The 21,869-nt window shown below is 40.0% G+C and overlaps 1 protein-coding gene across 7 annotated transcripts in view; it reads left to right on the plus strand.

The window, feature by feature from the left end:
• The first annotated feature begins 3,819 nt into the window (after positions 1–3,819).
• The window catches only part of pcm1 (pericentriolar material 1), a 170,187-nt gene continuing 152,137 nt past the window's right edge, over positions 3,820–21,869 (plus strand). For 6 of the 7 annotated variants that reach the window (XM_041207340.1, XM_041207506.1, XM_041207633.1 and 3 more), the window contains exons 1-3: positions 3,822–3,940; positions 5,003–5,107; positions 17,413–17,658. In XM_041207340.1, the coding sequence (XP_041063274.1) occupies positions 5,003–5,107; positions 17,413–17,658 (351 nt within the window). In that variant the 5' untranslated portion in view covers positions 3,822–3,940. Of the gene's footprint in view, positions 3,941–5,002; positions 5,108–17,412; positions 17,659–21,869 lie in introns of all 7 variants that reach the window. The other variant, XM_041207250.1, reaches the window with a different exon arrangement.

Consider the following 21,869-nt stretch of genomic DNA (forward strand, 5'->3'; position numbering starts at 1 on the left):
TGCAGCACAGAGGGATTTAGGAGTCCTTGTGCATGAATCCTAGAAAGCTATCATACAAGTTCAGCAGGTAATAAGGAAGGCAAATGGTTGCTGACCTTTATTTCCAAGGGAATGGAGTATAAAAATAGGGAAGTCTTGCTAAAACTATACAAGGCGCTAGTTAGACCACACCTAGAATACTGTGAACAATTTTGGTCCCTTTATCGAAGGAACAATATACTGGCATTGGAGGCAGTGCAGAGAGGGTTCACTTGGTTGATCCCAGATATGGAGGGATTTTCTTTTGAGGAGAGGTTGAGTAGGTTGGGCCCGTACTCAATGGAGTTTAGAAGAAGGACTGGTGACCTTATTGAAACATAAGATTCTTAGAGGGACTTGACAAGGTAGATGCTGAGAGGTTGCTTCCCCTTGTGGGAGAGTCTAGGACCAGAGGGCATAATCTCAGAGTAAGGGGGCACCCATTTAAAACAGATGAGGAGGAATTTCTTCTCTCTGAGGGTAATCAATCTGTGGAATTCCTTATTGCAGAGGGCTGTTGGGGCTGGGTCATTAAGTATATTCAAGGCTGAGTTGGACAGGTTTTTAATCAGTAAGGGAATCAAAGGTTATGGGGAAAAGGCAGGAAAGTGGAGTTGAGGATTGTCAGATTAGTCATGATCTCATTGAATGGTGGAGCAGACTTGAGGGGCCGAGTGGCCTACTTCTGCTCCTACATCTTATGGTTTTATAATATAATTCAATTTCACATTCAGTTTGAGGGAGAGAAGAATGGGCTTAAGACTAGTATTTTCAAGTTAAATAGTGCAATTATGAAGGCATGAAAGCAGAACTAGCGAAAGTGAACTGGCAATTTAGGTTAAGGAATAGGTCAATAGGTATGCAGTGGCAGACATTTAAGCGGATATTTCAAAATACACAGACTAGGTACATTCCAACAATAAAATTTCCAAAGGTTAGGACCCATCATCTATGGTTAGCTAAAATAGTTAAAGATAGTATCAAACGTAAAGAAATAGCATATTATTGTGGAAAGATGGGTAACAGAAGATTGGAAAGAATATAAAAAAACAGCAAAGAGTGGCTAAAAAATTAATAAGGAGGGAAAAATTAGAGTACGAGAGAAAGAAAGCTAGAAATATAAAGACAAGTAGTAAGAGTATACATATTTTAAAAAGAAAAGAGTTAACAAAGTGAGCATTGGTCTTGTACAAAGTGAGTCTGGGGAAGTAATAATGGAAAATAAGAAGATGGCAGATGAATTGAACCGGAATTTGCATTGGTCCTCACTGTAGAGGATACAAATAACATCCCAGAAAGAGCTGTAAATCAGGAATTGGATGGGATGGAGGAACTCAAGAAAATTACAATCACAAGGGAAATGGTACTTAGCAAATTGTTGGAGCTGTGGATTGACAAGTCCCCAAGTCCTATTGGATTTCATCCTAGAGTCTTAAAAAAGTTGTGAGTGAGATAGTTAACGCGTTGATTTTAATTTTCCAAAATTCACTAGATTTGGGGAAGTTCCCATTAGATTGGAGAATAGCTAATGAAACTTCTTTATTCAAAAAGGGAGACAGAAAGCAGGAAACTATAGGCCAGTTGGCTTAACATCTGTCATAGGGAAAATGTTAGAAGCTATTATTCAAGATTGTTATAGCAGGGCACTAAGAGAAATTCAAGGTAATCAGGTAGAGTCAAAATAGTTTTGTGAAAGGGAAATCATGTTTAACCAATTTATTGGAGTTCTTTCAAGAAGTCACATGTATTGTTAATACAGGGAGATGTACTGTACTTAGATTTTCAAAAGGCATTTGATGAGGTGCCACATCAAAGGTTATTGCAGAACTTAAAAGCTCATGGTGTAAGGGGTAACATTTTGGTATGGATAGAAGATTGGCTAGCTAACAGGAAACAGAGTAGGCATAAATGGGTAATTTTCTGGTTGGCAGGAAGTGAAGAACTACAGGAATCAGTGCTGGGGCCTCAAATCATTACAATATATATAAATGATTTGGATGAAGGGACTGAGGGTATGGTTGCTAAATTTGCTGATGGCACAAAGATAGGTAGTAAAGTAAGTTGTGAAGAGGATTTCAGAAGGCTTCAGAAGGATATATATAGGTTAGGTGTTAGGTGAGTGGGCAAAGAACTGGCAAATGGAGTATAATGTGGGAAAATGTGAGGTTGTCCATTTTGGCAGGATGAATAAAAAAGTATATTATCTAAAGGTGAGAGATTGCAGTGTTCTGAGATGCAGAGGGATCTGGGTGTCCTAGTGCATGAATTGCAAAAGGTTAGTGTGCAGCAAGTAATTAGCAAAGATAATAGAATGTTATTGTTTATTGCAAGGGGAAGTGAATACAAAAGTAGGGAGGTTATACTTCAGTTATACAAGGCCACATCTGAAGTACTGTGTACAGTATTGATCTCCTTAGATAGTGTGCAGGGAACTCTGGACGAGCTAACAAAGGCTGTCAGATCCCTCGTGATGAATAAAACTCCTGAATGTGACAGTTTACTGGCCAAGTTGTATTTGACTCTGTGTGACTGGATCAGTCCACACCTGCTGGAAGTGTATGAGTGTATGCTTCTGGCCAGGAGCATGTCAGAATCCATGAGGAAAGGAATCATCATCCTTATCTACAAGTGGGAGAGGGAGGAAATCAAAAGTTGATGGCCCCCACCACCAAGTACCAGTCTATATCTTGTTCTCATGTTTTACTTTCAGAAAACACTGACCCTTGTTCTGCTATTAACACATTCTGCTATCTGGCCTTTATGCCACTATTAACACCTGCTTTAGTTTTAAACACTATTATTACTACTCCCTTGGTCTCTGGCCATTTCTTTGTCATTTTATCTCTCCAGACCTCCAAACTATCCCTGACCTATTTTGCTCCACCCATCCCCTTCACAACAGCATAAAAGCAATCACATTTCTACCTCTTTTCAGCTCTAAAGAGTCATAGACTTGAAACATTAATTATTTTTCTCTCACCACAGATGCTGCTAGATCTGTTGAGTTTTTTAAGCATTTTGTTTTTATTTGTCTTCTACAGGCCTTTCCCTTAAAAATAAGGGATAAACATTCAAAATAAGGGACAGTCCCTTAAAACACAGTACACTTGATCACCCGGGCCACCTTTTGTAAAACTGTAACAAAAATAAAAATACCTGGAAAAACTCAGCGGGTCTGACAGCATCTGGGGAGAGGAATACAGTTAACGTTTCGAGTCCGTATGACTCTTCAACAGAACTAAGTAAAAATAGTAAACTATTAACTAAGTAAACTATTTTTACTTAGTTCTGTTGAAGAGTCATACGGACTCGAAACGTTAACTGTGTTCCTCTCCGCAGATGCTGTCAGACCTGCTGAGTTTTTCCAGGTATTTTTATTTTTGTTTTGGATTTACAGCATCCGCAGTTTTTTGCTTTTATTTTTGTAAAACCATGTTAACTCAATCCAATCATACTATGAAATGTTAAAAAAAAATAAAAGCAAAAAACTCTTTTCTTCTCCGCCGATGCTGCCAGACCTGCTGAGTTTTTCTATGAAATGTTGAGTAGGAAGGTATTTTTAAAAATTTGTTAGCAGCACCATACTATATGCTTTTATATGTGTTTCCAGATTGTACAGCTTTTTAAAAATTCGACCATTCAGCATTCTGAGGGTATTCTGTCCAGGTTTATTGGATTTTTTTTCATCGATGCAGAACAATATTTGGATTTCGCGCTGACCCGTGACCCGGAAGCGGAAATGGGGGGTTACAGTTGACGGTGTGAGCGCGTTTGTTGTGCCCTTCGGGTGCGTCATTTCCGGTTCCATCTCTATGGTTTCGGTAACGGCTCCAGCGGCTCTCGAGGAAGGTTTGGCGGGAGAGTGCGCTCGAGCCCGCGAGACAGGGTTCCGTTACTTAGCCCTCCTCCTCCCTCCGGGAAGGTGAGCAGCCTCTCCAAACTTTTGGCTTCAAACCCGAGTGAGCGGTCGGCCGGTGGCGGGCAGGAGTCGGTGGGGGGTGGGGGGGGTGGGGGCGTTGTTGGTGCTCAGGTGCGGGTCGGATCGGATCGGATTGTCGTTTGAGGGCCTTCTATTTAGCGTTGGAGTCTGGCACCAGCCCGTTGCCCGGGTGACGGACCTACTGACTGTGGTGGTTTCACTCCCCTCCCGATTTGTCTGAATAAACAACGCGTTTCCTCGTGGCTTGAAATTCTGGATTTTTATTCATGTTTTGAAGATTGAGTTCAACAATTCTGTATTTCTTGGGTGGAAGTTCTCAGCTTCAGCAGGAAAACAGACAAACTGTAAAGGGTGAGAAATGCAGATTTAATGCAGAAGCTCGTGTTTGTGTTTTGTCGACCTGCCAAACTTGGGAATTAAGTTACTTTTAGTTAGTTGTAATTTGTTTGTCCACCTCTGATTGTCATTTATTTTCCATTGGGACCCCTGCATGAGTCCTTCTTCCATGGGACATGAGAGGGAACTTTCACTTAGGTAGCACCTTTCTCAATCTCAGGGTGGCCTGAAGCACATGATAAGCACATTACAATACTTAGAGACACTTGTGATTTAGTTGTGTGGTGGCCAATTTGCAAACTGCAAAGCCTAATAAACAGCATTGTGATAAATTAACAAATGTTTTTGGTATTGGTTGAGGGATAAATGTTGGTTTATTTTTGTTTGGTGCCTTGTGATATTTTAGATCTGCCATGGCATACTGGACCACCGTTTAACATCTGTGACAGGGCAGCACTCCCTGTGTCACCCCATATTTTTCATTCAAGTCTCTGGGATGGGACTTCAGCCCTCAGTCTTTTGACGTGAGGGTGGGAGTGTGACCATTGAGCCAAGGCTGATGCCTATAGAGGAAACAGTTAAATTGTGCACTACAATGCTGGGTATTTTTAGTAAAAATGTTTTAAGTTAAATGTTAAAGTAGACCGTATTATTTTTGAATGTCATGCGAAAAAACCCCACAAACTCTCTTGTCTCTACTAATTGAAGATGGCAACTGGTGGTGATCCTTTGTTTGAGGAGAATATTGAAGATCAGGACTTGTCCAACTGTGCTGTGAATAATGGAAGTCTGGATGATCAGCTTAATAACCGGGTAAGACAAAATGATTCCAGCTGAGTTAAGGTGCTGAGAACATGGATTTATGCCAAATCAGTGAAACTTTAGGGAATTGTAGGAAAAGTTCTACAACATTGAAAACTTCTTTCTTGGGTGTGAAACTTATGATGATACCATGAAACACAGACCAATCTGTCGTGACTCAAATGTCAGGTAATTTACTTTTGGAATAATCACTCTGTTTATTTTCATGTTTTGTTTCCTTGTGATAAACCAACCATGGTTAACCAAGGAAGTATCAAATTGAAAGAAAAAACTTAACATGTGGCAAAGATTAGTGGTAAACCAGAGGATTGGGAAAGTTTTAAAAACCAACAAAAGATGACCAAAAAAATGAGAGAGAGAAAATAAACTTTTGAGGGTAAACTAGCAAGTAATAAATAAACGGACAGTAAGAGCTTCTTTAAATATATAAAAAGGAAGAGAGAGACCAAAGCGAACATAGGGCCCTTAGAGAATGAGGCTGGGAAATAATAATGAGAACCCAGGAAATGGCAGAGAACTGAAATAAATACTTTGCATCAACCTTCATGGTAGAATACACTAATAACGTTCCAAAAGTACTAAGTAATCAAGGGGCAAAAGAGGGGTAGGAAATAAATACAATAACTATCACTAGAGAAAAAGCACCAAGGAAACTAATGGGGCTAAAGGCCGATAAGTCCCTTGGACCCGATGTGTTGCATCCTAAGATATTAAAGAAAGTAGCTACAGAGATTGTGGATGCACCAGTAGTAACCTTCCAACGATTCTTTGATTCTGGAAAAAGGGAGGGAGACAAAAGAGACAAAAAACAGGTAAGGATGGCAGATTTTCTTCCCTCAAGGACATTAGTGAACCAGATGGATTTTTACAACAATCGGTAATGGTTTCATGGTCGTCAGACTTTTAATTCCAGATTTTTATTGAATTCAAATTTCACCATCTGCCGTAGTGGGATTCGAACCCAGGTCCCCAGAGCATTACCCTGGTCTCTGGAGTACCAGTCCATTGACAATACCACTCCGTCACCATCTCCCCTAAGTATATAATACAATCAAGCAGAATCATCATGGCTTCGTGAAGGGAAAATCATGCCTGACAAATTTATTAGAATTCTTTGAGGAGGTGATAAGCAGTATAGATAAAGGGGAACTAGTAGATGTGATATATTTGGATTTCCAAAAGGCATTCAATAAAGTACTGCACATAAGGCTACTTAATTAGATAAGACCCCATGGTGTTGGGGGTAGTATATTAGCATGGATAGAGGATTGGCTAACTGATAGAAGACAGAGAGTTGGGATAAGAGGGGCATTTTCAGCATAGCAACCTGTAACAAGTGAAGTGCCACAGGGGTCAGTGGTGGGGGTGCAATTATTTACAATATATATTAAAGACTTAGATGGGGGAAGTGAATGTACTATCGCCAAATTTGCAGATGACACAGAAATAGATGGGAAGGCATGGGGTGAGGATAACACGAGGAGTCTACAGAGAGATATAGATAGGCAAAACCTTGGCAGATGGAATATAATGTGGGAAAATGTTATGCGTTTTAGCAGGAAGAGTAGAGGAGAGCTGAATATTATTTAAATGGAGAAAAACTGCAGAAGGCTGCAGCACAGTGGGATTTGGGAGTCCTTGTGCATGAGTCCCAAAAAGCCAACATACAAGTTTAGCAGGTAATAGGGAAGGCAAATGGAATGCTGGCCTTTATTTCCAACGGAATGGAGTATAAAAATAGGGAAGTCTTGCTAAAACTATACAAGGCACTAGTTAGACCACACCTAGAATACTTTGAACAGTTTTGGTCCTCTTATCTAAGGAAAGATATACTGGCATTGGAGGCAGTCCAAAGAAGGTTCACTAGGTTGATCTCAGGTATGGAGGGATTTTCTTAAGAGGTTGAGTAGGTTGGGCCTGTACTCATTGGAGTTCAGGAGAATGAGAGGTGATCTTGTTGAAATATATAAGGCTCTTAGGGGGCTTGACAGAGTAGATGCCGAGAGGTTGTTTCCCCTTGTGGAAGAGCCTAGGACCAGAGGACCAGAGTAAGGGGGCGCTCATTTAAAACCGAGATGTGGCGGAATTTCTTCTGAGGGTAGTGAATCTGTGGAGGGCTGTAGAGGCTGGATTGTTAAGTATATTCAAGGCTGAGATAGACAGATTTTTAATCAGTAAGGGAATCAAGGGTTATGGGGAAAAGGCAGGATAGTAGAGTTGAGGATTATCAGATCAGCCATGATATCATTGTGTGGTGGAGCAGACTCAATGGGCTGAGTGGCTTACTTCTGCTCCTACGTTGTATGGTCTTATGGTGATTTAAGAAACTCTGGCAGACCTTTGAGGAACAGGTGCTGAGGAGGAACAGAATGATTGATATCGCAGAAATGAGTTGACTGGATAACGCCTGTGCAAGGTGTAAATCATATTTCTTGACACTTAATCGTTTATTTTGTTCCAGTGGGTATTGCACTGTTTCCATGGACATTTATTGTCTTAAATGAAAGAAATTTGTGGCAATATCATCAAGAATTAATTTGTATTTTTTTTTGTAATCATTCTTTCTCTTCACATTTTGTTCATTACCCTGACTGACTGCTGAGCTAATTTTTGACAATATACTTTCAATTTATTTTAATGAGCCTTCTATTTCCAAACTGGTTATTGTGATTCGTGCCCTGTTGTTATCATCTTGTTGATCATTGGGAACAATGTGGTGCTTGGAAGACTTCAGCTGATTCACATCCTAACTTCAGCTTCCGTGGAAAAAACAGTAACTTCGGAATGAATAACCTTATTTTTTATCAGCCATACTAACCTCTTTGTGTAGCACTCTTTGTTGAGATCTTTCAATCAGCTTCAGAAGGAAGGAAGTTAAAAAGTAGAACCTCAAAAGTATCAATCTGGAATACTCCAGGTTACTGGATTACACTACAGTGCCATGCGCTTGTCTGTATAGAAATAGTAGGATAAAACAGGTTAATGTGAGGCTGGAGAAATGGTGCAGCAGAGAGAGGGCTTCAGATTCTTGGGTCATGGTGACAAGTTCTATGACAGAATTGGCTTGTTAAGGTGTATGGGCTGCATCCCACAGAGCTGGGACCAATGTTTCTGTAGGAAGGTTAACTACTACTGTGGGGAGGATTTAAACTAATTGGCAGTGGGATGGGCACCATTGCGAAACATTTGTGAGGAAAAACAGTCCACAGAGAATTGATAAAGGCGAGTAGTTCCGAAACAGGAGGGATTAAATTGGCAAATGTGACACAGTTTTAGTTGGTTTGAGGGGAGGTTTTGTGCTGTCGGAGTTGGTTGGAAGAGTACTTTAATCTTTTGGGTGTTTAGTGAAAAGCTTATTTTCTTATATGCTTCGATGGAGAAGTTGACGATGACCTGGAGCTCAGCTTCTAAGTGAGCTCACACAGCCCTCATCTATATACTGAAGCTTTTTATGACTGAAGTTGGAGTGATTTTGGTTTTGGATTGAAGATGGCATAGGTTGATGATGCCTCTGGATAATTTTCCAGACTTGAGGTACAGTACTGCAGTGAGGAAGATGGAGAAGAAGGTTGATGGGATGACACAGGCATCTTTGAGCCCAGTTTTTTCACTGAGATAGGGTCTGTGGTGGTTCTGTTGTAAAGGATCATGGCTTACATGTCAGCATGGAGTAGGTCGATGATTGTGACATTTGAGGGCAGCCAAATTTGAGGAAGATACTCTAAGCCTTCATGTTTGACAAGAGTCAAAGGTTGTGTGAGTTTGAAAAAGGCCATGTACAGCAGTTTGTACTGTTCTTGCATTTTTCTTGGATTTGCTGTGCTGTGAAAATGATGTCTGGATGCCTCTGGATGAAAACAATACTGTGACTCTGAAAGCAGCTCTTCAGCCACTAGTGGGGAGGAGATTGAGGAGGTTCCTTGCAATGATTTTCCCTGTGGCAAACAGCAGGGAGATTCCTAGGAACGTAGGACTTAGAAGCAGGAGTAGGCCATTTGGCCCTTTGAGCCTGCTGTGCCATTCAGTAGGATCATGGCTAATTAGGTTGTGGTCTCATCCCACTTTCCTGTCTGCCCCCCACAACCATCGACTCTCCTGTCTGTCAGAAATCTTTCTAACTCTGTCTTGAATAAATTCAATCACCCAGCCTCCACTGCTCTCTGGGGAAGAGAATTCCACATAACCATGATCCACTGAGAGAGAGAAAATCTCATTTCAGTCTTGAAAGAGAGATTTCTAATTCTTAAACTGTGTCTCCTAGTTCTAGTCATCCTCAGAAGTGGAAATATCCTCCCAATATCCACCCTATTAAGTACCCTCAGGATCTTATGTTTCAGAAAGATCATCTCTTGTTCTTCTAAACTCCAGTGGGTATAGGCCCAACTTGTTCAAGCTTTTCTCATAGGATAAGCCCTTCATCTCTGGAATGAGTCAAGTGAATCTTCTCTGTACTGCTTCTAACAAAATGATATTTCAAATAAGGAGACCAAAACTATACACAGTATTCCAGATATGGTGTCGCCAATGCCCTGTGCAGCTGCAGTAAAACTTCTCTAGTTTTATATTCCATTCTCCTTGCAATAAATGGCAACAATCCATTTGCCGCCTTAATCACTTGCTATATATATATATATACTAACTTTTTGTGATTCGTGTACCAGGACACCCAGATCCCCCTGTACCACCGAGTTCCGCAACCCCTCTCCAGTTAAATAGTACACTACTTTTCTATTCTTCTTGCCAAAGTGGAAAAGGTCACATTTCCGCACATCAAACACCATCTGTCAAATTCTTGCCCACTTGCTTAACCTAGCTATATTCCTTTGCGGACTCTCTACCTCCTCTTGACAACTTACTTTCCTACCTATCTTGATGTCATCGGCACACTTAGCAACCATACATTCAGCCCCTTCAACCAAATCATTGATGTAGATTGTAAACAATTTAGGCCCCATCACTGATCCCAGTGGTGTTCCACTGATTACAGCTTGCCAACCCGAAAAAGACTTTCTGCTTCTTGTTAGCTAACCAGTCTTTTATCCATGCTAATATGTTACCCCCTAGACCATGTTCTCTTACCTTGTGTTTCATGTGGCACTTTATCAAATGCTTTTTGGAAAGCCAAGTACATCACACTGAGAGGTTCTGCTTTATCCACCTTGCTTGTTACTTAAAAACTCCAATAAATTAAATATGATTTCCCTTTCACAAGCCATGTTGACTTTGCCTGATCATATTAAGATTTTCTAAGTATCCTGTTATAACCTCCTTAATTTCCCTATGACAGGAATTAGGCTAATTGACCTATAGTTCCCTGCCTGTTGTCTCCCTCCTCTCTTGAATAAATGTGTGATATTAGCTATTTTCCAATCCACTGGAACCTTTCCATAATCTAATTTTGGAAGATTATAACCGATGCTCTAATATCCCTGTAGCCACTTCCTTTAAGATTCTAGAACGTAGGCCATCTGGTCCTGGGAATTTGTCAGCCTTTAGGCCTAATAGTTTTCCCAGTACCTCTTCCTAATTGACAGTGATCATTTTAAGTTCCTCTCTCCCGTTCAACTTTTGATTTTTAAGTATCTTTGGGAAACTTTCAAAGTCTTCTACAGTGAAGAGAGATGCAGAATACCTGTTCAGCGCCTCTGCCATTTCCTTGTGGACCAGCACTAGCTTTAATTACTCCTTTGCTATTTTAATACGCGTAGAAACTCTTAGTATCTGTACTTTTATTACTAACTAGCTTTCTCTCATACAATGCTTTCTCCCGCTTTTTTTATTCATTCTTTGCTGGTCAGATTTTAAGAACCAGTCTTCTGACCTTTCACTAATCTTTGCAGATTTGTACAGTGTTTCTTTCAGTTTTATACCATCCTTAACTACTTTATTCAGCCGCGAAAAATGCATCCTTCTCAGAGTCTTTTCTTCTTATTGGGATAAATCTTTGCTGAGAGTTATTAAGTATCTCCTTAAAAGTCCCCACTACATCGCTACTGTCCTACCTTTTAATCTAGTTTCCTCATTCATTTTCACTAGCTCTGCTTTTGTACCCTTATAATTACCTTTATTCAGGTTTAAAACAGTAGTTTTAGAACCACACTTCATCCCTTCAAACGGAACATGAAATTGTATAATGTTATTATCACTCTCACCTAAAAGCTCCTTTGCCATGAGGTTATTGATTAATCCTCTAGTTACCGCAATTGGACTTTTCTCCCTTCTTGAACATAGTCACTTTCACAGCGTCCCTGAGGTCCACTGACATGCATTCCTCTTCCTCCCTGATGAGGGATATGAAGTTGCACAGCCATGTCAGGAATGTATCTGAGCCAGGTTTGAGAATTTCGGCAGGTTTATGTCTGCTCCAGAGGCTTTATTGTTTTTCAGGGTACTCAAAGAAACAGTGGCTCTGTTAAGGATGGAAAGGAAATCAATTTGTGGAGGCAGAAGACATGGCTGAAGTGCTAAATGCATTCATCTTCACTAGAAAAGTGAAAACAACAATGAAGGAGATGCATTTTCAACTTTGGTCCGGCTGCAAATTGGCTGATACTGAGCCATATGTAATGTTGAGGGCATTCAAGTCAAAGACAGAGTTGAGAAATTATTAAAAATAATCTCTGCAACAAACACTGTCCCTACCTTTGATGACACGCTCCATGCTTGGCTGTCAGTGGGGTGGGCCATTGAGTACTTGGGCCATAGATTGCCTTGACAGTGCTGAAGCAACCATGCATGTTGTTGGTGTTCGCAAGTTGTTGAATTTCCTGTGCTCTTTGAACCCACCATTTTTTCTTTATGTCACGGGTTTTATACTGCACTGTTGCCTTCACCCATCTATTGGACTGGTGCTTTTCCCTTGGGTTGCAGTGAAGTTTCCAGTCTACGAAAGCTTTACACTTAGATTTGATCTCTTGGTCATTTTCAACAAAGCAGTTGGTGTTTTCCTGTCGAGGCCAAGAACCTCTTCGTATGTGCTTGTTACCTCTAGACTTGGCAGTTTGATATCTTCAGACTTGACTATTCCATTGCACTCCTGACTCACCTCCTATATTCAATCCATAAACTTGAGGCCATCTAAATCTTTTCTGCCCATGTCCTAACTTGCTCCAGATCCTGTTTGTGCACCACCCATGTGCTCGCTGGCCTACACCAGCTCCTGGTAAAGTAAAATCTCGATATTGAAATTCTTTTCCATATTTTCAAATCCCTCCATGGTCTGGTCCCTCCCCATCTCTAGAATCTCTTCCAGCCCTACAACCCTTTAAGATATTTGCACTGCTCTGATTCTGGCTTCATGTGCATCCTTGAATTTAATGTCTCCACCATTAGTGGCTGTGCCTTTAGCTGCCTAGGCCCTAAATTCTGGAATGCCCTTCCTTACCCTCTCTGCCTGTCTTCTTTCCTCCTTTAAGAATCTCAAAATTGGTTTGGTGCAGGATGCAGCCTTTCGGCCCATCGTGCCTGCATGGGCTTTCTGAATGAGCAACTCAGCTAGTGCCATCATCCTGCCTTCTCCCCCATAACCCTGCACCAAATAACAGTCTAATTCCCTTTTGAATGTTTCAATTGAACCTGCCTCCACCATACTGTTAGGCAGAGCATTCTAGATTCTAACCACTCGCTGCGTGAAAATGTTTTCCTCATATCACTGTTGCTTCTTTAATTACTTTAAATCTGTGCCTTCTTGTTCTTGATCCTTTCATGAGTGGGAACAGTTTCTCCCTATCTACTCTGTCCACATTCCTCATGATTTTGAATACCCCTATCATATCTCCCCTCAGCTGCCTTTTCTTGAAGAAAAACAGTCCGAACTTCTCCAGTCTATCATCATAACCGATATGTCTTTAAACCACCAAGTTTTTGGTCATCTGCTATCATTTCTGTTGATGTCATATTTTGTTTCATAAGGCCTCAGAAACATCTTGAAAATTCCATTATACTAAATGCGCTATATAAATGCAAGTTGTTGTCTTGCCACTTGTCTGCCCATTCTGACGGAGAGATCAATAGATCTCAGCAAGATTTATTTTGAGGTCAGAGATGAGTGCCCATTGTTTGCCACTGACTGCAAAGTCTGGGCCATTTAGTTTGAAATGATACAGAAAAGGTTCATAATATAGAAGAGAACTAAGCTGAATATTAAGCCAGGAGATTTTCAAAAAGAAATAAGAGAGACATCTGGAGTGTATCAGAATAGATTAGTTTGTTGTTGGCGGGTGGGGTGGAGAGGGGGTGGTGGTATAATATGTAAAAGGGAGCCAAAGGCTTATAAATACATATAGTGAGAGGGTACTCAAAGGAATGGTGGGCCTGTTAAGGATGCAAAGGAAATCATTTTGTGGAGACAGAAGATATAGCTCAGGCACTAAATGAGGACTTTGCATTCATCTTCATTGGAAAAGTGAAAGCAGGAGTGAAGGAAGCGACAGTAGTAATATTGGATAGGATAAAGACGGATAAAAAGGAAGTACACTGGCAGTCATGGAGTCAATATGACACAGAGATGCTCTTAGTTGAGCAGTCCTATCGGTCTCATTCCTCTGTTCTATCCCTGTGGTCCTGCAAGTTTAGTTCTTTCAAGTGGTCACCCAGTTTCCTTTTGATATCGTAGATTGTCTTCGCTTCCGCTGCCCTTTTAGGCAGTGAGCTCCATGTCATTATCAATCACTGCATAAAAATGTTCTTCTTCACATCCCCTTGCATGTCTTGTCCAAAACCTTAAATCTGTGCCTCCTGGTCCTTTTACAATCAGCTAATAGGAACAACTTTTCTTTGTCTACCATATGTACGCATACCATAATCTTTATCAAATCTTCCCTCAACCTTCTTTGCTCCAAGGAGAACAATCACAGCTTTTCCAACCTAACCTTGAAGCTAAAATCCCTTATTCTTAGAAGTATTCTGGTAAATTCCCTCTGCACTTTCTCAAGGGCCTTTGCATCCATCCTAAAATGTGGTGACTAGAACTGGATTGTATTCTAGTTGTGGCCTAACACAGAATTTTATTCAGGTTTTGCATAACTTCCCTGCTTTGTACTCATTATCTCTATTTATGAAGCCCAAAATCCCATTTGCTTTGCTAACTATCTCAACATGTCCTGCCACTTTCAAAGTCCTATGAGTCCTGGGTCCCTCTGTCCCTGTACACTCAAGAGAACTGTGCCATTAAGTCTATATTGCCTTTCCCAATCTTTTCTACCAAGCTCTTCTCTATTAAATTCCATTTGCCACTTGTCAGCCCATTCCGCTAGCCTATGTCCTGTTGCAGTCCAATGGTGGTATCCTCACTGAAAGCTACACCTCTTAGTTTGGAATCTTGGGGAAATTTTACTTTGTATTCCAATATTCAAGTCATTTTATATGTGTACTAAAAAGGCAGTGGTCCGAGCACTGATCAATGTGGAACACCACTGTCTACTATCCTCCAGTCTGAAAAGCAACCATTTGCCATGGTTTGCTGTGTCCTGTCCTAGACAGCATCCATTGCTTTCTCTTCAACTTTCTATTTTACTTCATCACTAAATTCAGTTAGATTAGTCAAGCATGGTCTACCTTTTACGAATCTCTGCTGGCTAATGTTAATGAACTCAAATCTCTCCAAGTACCTCTTGATTTTTTTCCCCCTGCGATTATTGCTTCTAAAACCTTACCCACCACTGTTAAACTGACTGACCTGTAGGTACGAGAAACGTCCTTGCACCCTTTCTTGCATAAGGGTACCAGATTTGCCACTACAATCCCCTGGCACTACTGCTGAATCTAAGAAAGTTTGGAAGATTATGGCAAGCTTTTCTGCTATCTCTAGTCTTTCTAGTACATCCTTCCTATCAATTTTCACCCCATTTATTAACTACCATCTCTGCTTCTGCTGATATTTTGTCAGCATTCTGGTCCTAAGTAAACACCAATCCAAAGTACTCAGAGTATTTTTGCCTTACCTTGCACCTCGAAGCATACTATCATCCTCCTTGCCCCAAATAGGTCCCATACCTCTTGACACTCTTGTCAATCAAAAATATTTCTAACTCAATATATTTGTATAATTTCACCCAGGTCATATATTCAATAACCCAGCTTCCACTATTCGCTGGGGGAGAGAATTCCAAATGCTAACGACCCCCTGAGAGAAGAAATTCCTTATCATCACCATCTTAAATGGGAAGCCTCTTATTTTGAAACAGTGCTCCCACTTCTAGATTCCCCCATGAAGGGAAACATCCTCTCAACATTTACCCTATCAAACCTCCTCAGAATTTTTACTGCTTCATTAAGGTCACCTTTCATTCTTCTACGCTGTAATGAGTATAGGCCCAATCTGCTCAATCTTTCATCTTCATCCCAGAAATCAGCCTAGTGAATCTTCTCTAAACTACCTCCAATGCAAGCATGTCCGTTCTTAAGATGACCAAAATTGCACACACTACTCTAGGTATGATCTCACTCATGTTCTATGCAGTTGTAGCAAGACTTCCCTACTTTTATACTTCCCTACTTTTATACTTCATTCCGCTTGCAGTAAAGGCAACACTGCATTTCCTCCTTAATTACTTGCTGTACTTGCATGCAAACCTTGATGTGCTTCAAAGGTCTCTTTGTGCTGCAGCATTCTGCAGTCTCTTTCTGTTTAAATAATACTCTGCTTTTCTGTTCCTGCCAAATAGGATAATGTCACATTTTCCCACATTATATTCCATTTACCAAACTATTGCCCACTCAAGAACCTACCTTTTTCTCTTGGTAGACTATTTGTATCCTCCTCACAACTTGCTTTCTATCTATCTTTGTATCACCATCAAATTTGGCTGTAATACAGTTGGTCCCTTCATCTAAGTCATTGATATAGATCAGAAATAGTTGTGGCCCCATCAGTGATCCCCATGGCAGTCCACCAGTTACAGTTGCCAACTTAAAAGTGACCCTTTTATCCCGACCCTCTGTTTCCTGTTAGTTAGCTAGCCAGTCCTCTATCCATGCTGATATATCACCCCCAATACCATGAGCTCTTATCTTGTGCAGTAACTTTTTGTGGCACCTTATTGAATTCTTTTTGAAATCCAACCACACTACATCTACCGGTTCCTTTTTGACCCATCCTATTTGTCAGATCCTCACAGAACTGTCATAAATTTGTCAAACACTATTTCCCTTTTACAAAACCATATTGACTGCCTAGTTGAATTATGATTTTCTAAGTGTCCTACCACTACTTCTTTAATAATGGATTCTAGCATTTTCCCAATGACAGTTGTTAGGCTGACTGGCCTACGGTTTCCTGCTTTCTGTCTCTTTCCTTTCTTGAACAGAGGAGTTGCATTTGCAGTTGCCAACCTGCTGGAACCTTTCCAAAATCTAGGGAGCTTTGAAAAATTACAACCATTGCAATGAATGATCTCGCAATCTACCATTTTAGAAATCCCTACAATTGATCCTATTCCGCCTGTGTATTTTCAGGTGCTTCATTATTTCATCACGTCTAGATGAAAGTAAGATGAACTGTCCTATAATTTAGCTGATTTTGCTGCTTACTTTCATATGCCTCCTGTACACTGCCACAATTTTCCTTGCCACTGAAATTTGGAGAATTATAGTTGCCCATCAGTTTCTTTCAGCATTCTTTGATTTAAGGTTTCAGTGATGTGCCTACTTTACACTTGAAAATATTTAGGACAATTTTTCCTTGTGTTGCGATCCCCATAGATACCATAACTTTTAAAAAGAAATTCAAACTCCCAGTTAATAGCTAAATGGGTGACATGGCAAGATTTCATGTTTTAAGACTTTTACTGTAACAAACAAAAAGCACCTTGACTAAACACAATTTTGTGTGGCAATTTATACTTTAAACTACGAAAGGAATACTCAAAGCCCACTAACAGGAATATGTTACAGTGTCCTTTAAGTGGACAGTCCATTCTCCCAGAATCTGTCCAAAATGATTTTTATCTTCTGAGGGCTAACTTCCAATATTTTCCTTTCCCAGCCTGGAAACTTGTAACTCCAGAACTGTTTTTCATGGAGCACACCTTCATGTCGCTTTGTGTGATTTGTGGTGTGATGCTTAGCATTAGTACTAGTACATCTAATGTTGGTCACAGAAAGTCAGGGCAAATAAAGTTCTCCAGTCTATCCATGATGCTAGATCATGGGTATTGCCTGTACTTGAGTTTCCATTGAAATGTGTCCTGTACATACGAAATGCAATATTATAGATTGATTACTAATGTTACATAAAAGTCTTTAAAAAGCCACTGTATCAATAGATATGGAATCATGTCCACTATTTTTCTTTTCAGGATTGGAGTCTTCAGTATAAGAAAGCTAACAGATCATCTGAGAAGAACAAGAAGAAGTTAAGTGCAGGAAGTGAAAGCCGACTTACAAACGACATCTCTCCTGAATCCTCTCCAGGGGTTGGGCGGCGAAGGGCTAAAACCCCCAAGAGTTATCCTCCCACAAAGCATACATCTCATTTCTCTTTTCCAGACTCTGCAGAGCTTGAAAGGCTAAAGCAGCGTATAAATTTCAGTGATTTAGATGAGGTAAGTTGATGGGTTAAACTTTGCCTGAGATATATTTTAGCATTCATTTTCAATAACTTTCTTCAAAATATTTAGTAAACTTCATTTTTCACATGACCAGGTTAAAACTTTCTAATGCAAAGAAAAAGTGCTTAAATAGGAAAAGGTGCTGGCTGGAGATTTGTGGGTGGAAAAAGAAAGTTCATCCCTTCCTCTTGATTAAATAAAAAAAACAAATTTCACTGTCCTAATGCTAAAATAGACTGTAAATGCTGGCCTTCACAAAGAAGTGTATACCAATCAAGCAACCACAATACAAATAGTTTGTAGAAATTAATTAAATCATAAGTTTGGGTGATTTGATAGCCAGCATCTCCCTGACATTAAATCCACTCTCTGCAGCCTAAATAGTATTATTGTCTCCTTTATAATTACTGTATAGGCTCACCGATAAATTGTGAAAAATATGTTGCTGTTTGGGTTGAAATTGAGGAGTTGTCTCTTTTGCAAGTATGAAGTAACATGGGAGGCTTGTTATTCCAAGTGTGGTGATTGAATATTGCAGTTGTGATGCTGTTAGTCTCCTGCTGCCCTTTAATTTGCATGCAATCAGATAAACATGCATTTTTTCTTGGCATCAATTTGACCCACTATTATTCTTGTTCTACTTTAGTTAGAAAGTATTTAGATAGTGATGATGGGTGAGTATATGCATAGCCCATTGAAGTTTTAGTCTGCTAATGTGTTTTTAATGTGATGATATGTTACAATTGCTTGTTTCTGATTGTGGTAGTGGAGTGTATTGTCATTTCTTCATAATTGCTGGGTCAAAACTCTGTAATTGCAACTCATTCTCCAGCACCCACCGCCCACCACACTGACACCGTTGCGGGCGCATGTGTCATTATAAGGACAGCAGCGGTTCAGGAAGGTGGTGCATCATCACTTCAGAACTACTAGGAAGGTGCTGGGAAAGTGGTCATGCCAGCATTGTCCAGATGCCAAGTATATACTAATTTAAAAAAACTTAAGTTAAAACTTAGCAATAGACTCATAACATTTGGTGGGTGAATGGTAATTAAAACGATGAATAGGTAGACATTACCCATCTAATAAAATAGGTACTTGGATTTATTGATTTCCCTACCTTCTCTCAACTCAAATTAGCACTAAACTGATGTTACCAAATGTAAATCTAATGGGTTAACATTTTTTAAACGAGATATGCTCATCAGGAGGTGTCTGCTTGGAAACAGGCTGGGAACTCCTGTGCATTTGACTGACGTTTGATCAAATTGGTTCACGCTTGTGGTCTGCTGAGTTGGAAGGTTTTCTTTTTGTAATTTTATAATGGTATAATTAATGAAATCTTGTTCCTGGTAGAGCTTTGTGTAACAGAATGCATATTAGCAAATTTGGTGTGGAGGTCAAGGGGCCAAACAGGAATTTGATGAAAAGTGGGGAAAAAAACTACAAAGTATACTGACCTCAAAGCCACAATCCTTGATATGCACTGTGGACATATGCAAGGAAACAGAGAAAATAAGAGGAGTAGGCCATTTAGCCCTTTGAGCCTGCTCCGCCATTCAATAGGATCATGGCTGATCCTCTATCTCAATGCCATTCTCCGACTCTCTCCCCATAACCCTTGCAGCTTTTAGTATAGAGAAATCTATCTGTTTCCTTCCTAAATATACTTAGTTATTTGTCATTCAGAGCCCTCTGTCAAAGAGAATTCCACAGATTCACCGTCCTCTTAGTGAAGAAATTTGTCCTCATCTCAGTCTGAAGTGGCCTACTCCATATCCTGAGGTAGAAAAAGGGATAAAACGATGAATAAATGAATAATAATAAGTAATAACTTCACATTTATCCATGTTATACAGCATCTGCCATGTAGTTGCCCACTCACTCAGCTTGTTTAAATCTCCTTGAAGCCTCTTAACATGCTCCTCATCATTCACATTTCCACCAAGTCATCAGCAAACTTGGAAAATTACATATGGTTCCCTCATCCAAACCATTGATATATATTGCGAATAGCAGGTCCCAAGCGCTGATTCCTCCCACTAGTCACCGCCTGTCACCCTGTAAAAGACCCATTTATTCCCACTCTCTGTTTCCCACCTGCTAACTAATTCTCAACCCATGCCAACATAATGTCCAAATTTCATGAGCTTTAATTTTGCACACTAACCTCTTATGTGGGACTTTATCAAAAGCTTTCTGAAAATCCAAATATACCACATCCACAAATTCTCCCTTATCTATTCTGCTAGTTATGTCCTCAAAAAGCTCCAGTAGGTTTGTCAACCATGACTTCCCTTTCATAAATCCATGTTGACTTTGTGTAATCCCACTTTTTTTTTGTGTGTCCTGCCCTCACATCCTTTATAATAGACTCTAGAATTTTCTCTACTTCTGATGTTAGGCTGACTGGTCTGTAATTCCTTGCTTATGCGTCCCTCCCTTTTTTAAATAGTGCGGCTACATTTGCCACCCTCCAATCGGCTGGGACCATTCCAGAATCGACAGAATTTTGGGAGGTGACAACCAACGCATCAATATTTCCTTGGCCACCTCCTTTGGTACCCTGGGATGTAGATTATCAGGCCCTGGGGTTTTATCAGCTTTGTCTCATGATTTTTTCCAGCATACTTTTTTTTTTAAGTAATACTCATTTCCTTCAATTCCTTCTTCGCACTAGACCCCTGGTTTCCTAACATTTCTGGGAAGTTATTTGGGTCTTCCTCCATGAAGACAGAACCAAAGTAGTTGTTCTATTATAAATTCTCTTGTTTCGGACTGTAAGGAACTGACATTTGTCTTCAATAATCTTTTTCTTTTTACATACTTATAGAAGCTTTTACAGCCTGCTTTTATGTTACTTGCAAGTTTACTCTCATATTCTATTTTTCCTCTCTTAATCAATCTCTTGGTTCTCCTATACTGAATTCTATACTGCCCCCAATCCTCAGGCTTGCTACTTTTTCTAGAAATTTTATATGACTCCTCTTTGGATCTAATATAGTCCTTAACTTATTTTGTTAGCCATGGTTGGGCTGCTTTTCCTGTTTATTTTTGTACCAGAAAGGAATGTATAACTGTTCCAATCCATATATTTATTCCTTAAATATTAGCCATTGCCTATCCACTGTCACACCTTTTGTGCAGGTCCCCAATCTATCTTAGCCAACACACGCCTCATACCTTCTGTGAGAAATGGAGGTTTTTGAAATATTTTTGAGGAATATTGTGTTATTCTGTAAAGAAGGATGAGTGGTGTGTAAATGGTTTAATTAAGCTGGGCAAAGGTTACCAGCAGACAGATTGCATGTGGGGGGTTTAAAACATGAAAGGATATAAAAGTATTAGGTTTGATGTACTAGTGAATAGGTTGGATCTTACATTTGCATTTTTAGACAAGTTGAGAGTTCATTTGAATATCAATGGGAATTAGAGGTAAAAAGAAACATGTTTGCATCTTGCAGGAGTTCCGTAGGTAAGCAGAAGAGGGTATATTATACTTTATTGACTTGAAAGCAGAGGAAGAAATAGAAATAGAATAGATTTCACATTTGGGAGGATTTGAGTTTCAAGGAGGTCCGAGAACAATGAAACAAGAGATGAAAGGGGCAAAAAGGTATTTTTGACTTTCTGTAGCTGGAGCTGTTAGCTGTAGCCCAAGGCTTGGAGAAGATGCAGTTTGAATGAGCTATCCAGCCAAGCTAGAGAAGTCTTGAACTGCAACAAGCAGTCTTGTTCTTCAGTGTTAAATTTCTACAGCAGAGTGGAAGAGAGTTAGAGGTCATGTGCTGTAGCTTTAATGAAGGCACAGCAGTTTGCCTTGGGTAATATTGCTGCTGGATTTTTATAGTTATACATCTGTAAGGGACTGTTGCCTTGTGGGCCTGACCAAATAAGGAGTCTTTTGGGGGCTATGTTTTGTAAGACTAATTTTTAGTCGTGTGTTTAAGTTTACTTTTATTCTTGTTAATAAAACTTTTACTTTTAATTTTAAAAATCCCAAAAGTGTTACTGGACTTCTTGTTGCCAAGATCAATACGTCGTCTTTTCGTTTTCAGACTACAGCATAAAGGGGGTATGGCCTGTAGCCAAGTTTCCCTCTGGGATTGATTTGATTTGCGCAGCAATTAACATCGGCTGTGGTCATAACACTTCGTAGTGTCCTTTGTTTAGATTTAGGAGTGAAACATTTTTAAAAGCCTCCA

This window comes from Carcharodon carcharias, chromosome 1, assembly GCF_017639515.1.
Source record: "Carcharodon carcharias isolate sCarCar2 chromosome 1, sCarCar2.pri, whole genome shotgun sequence".
In the NCBI taxonomy this organism is placed as follows: Eukaryota; Metazoa; Chordata; class Chondrichthyes; order Lamniformes; family Lamnidae; genus Carcharodon; species Carcharodon carcharias.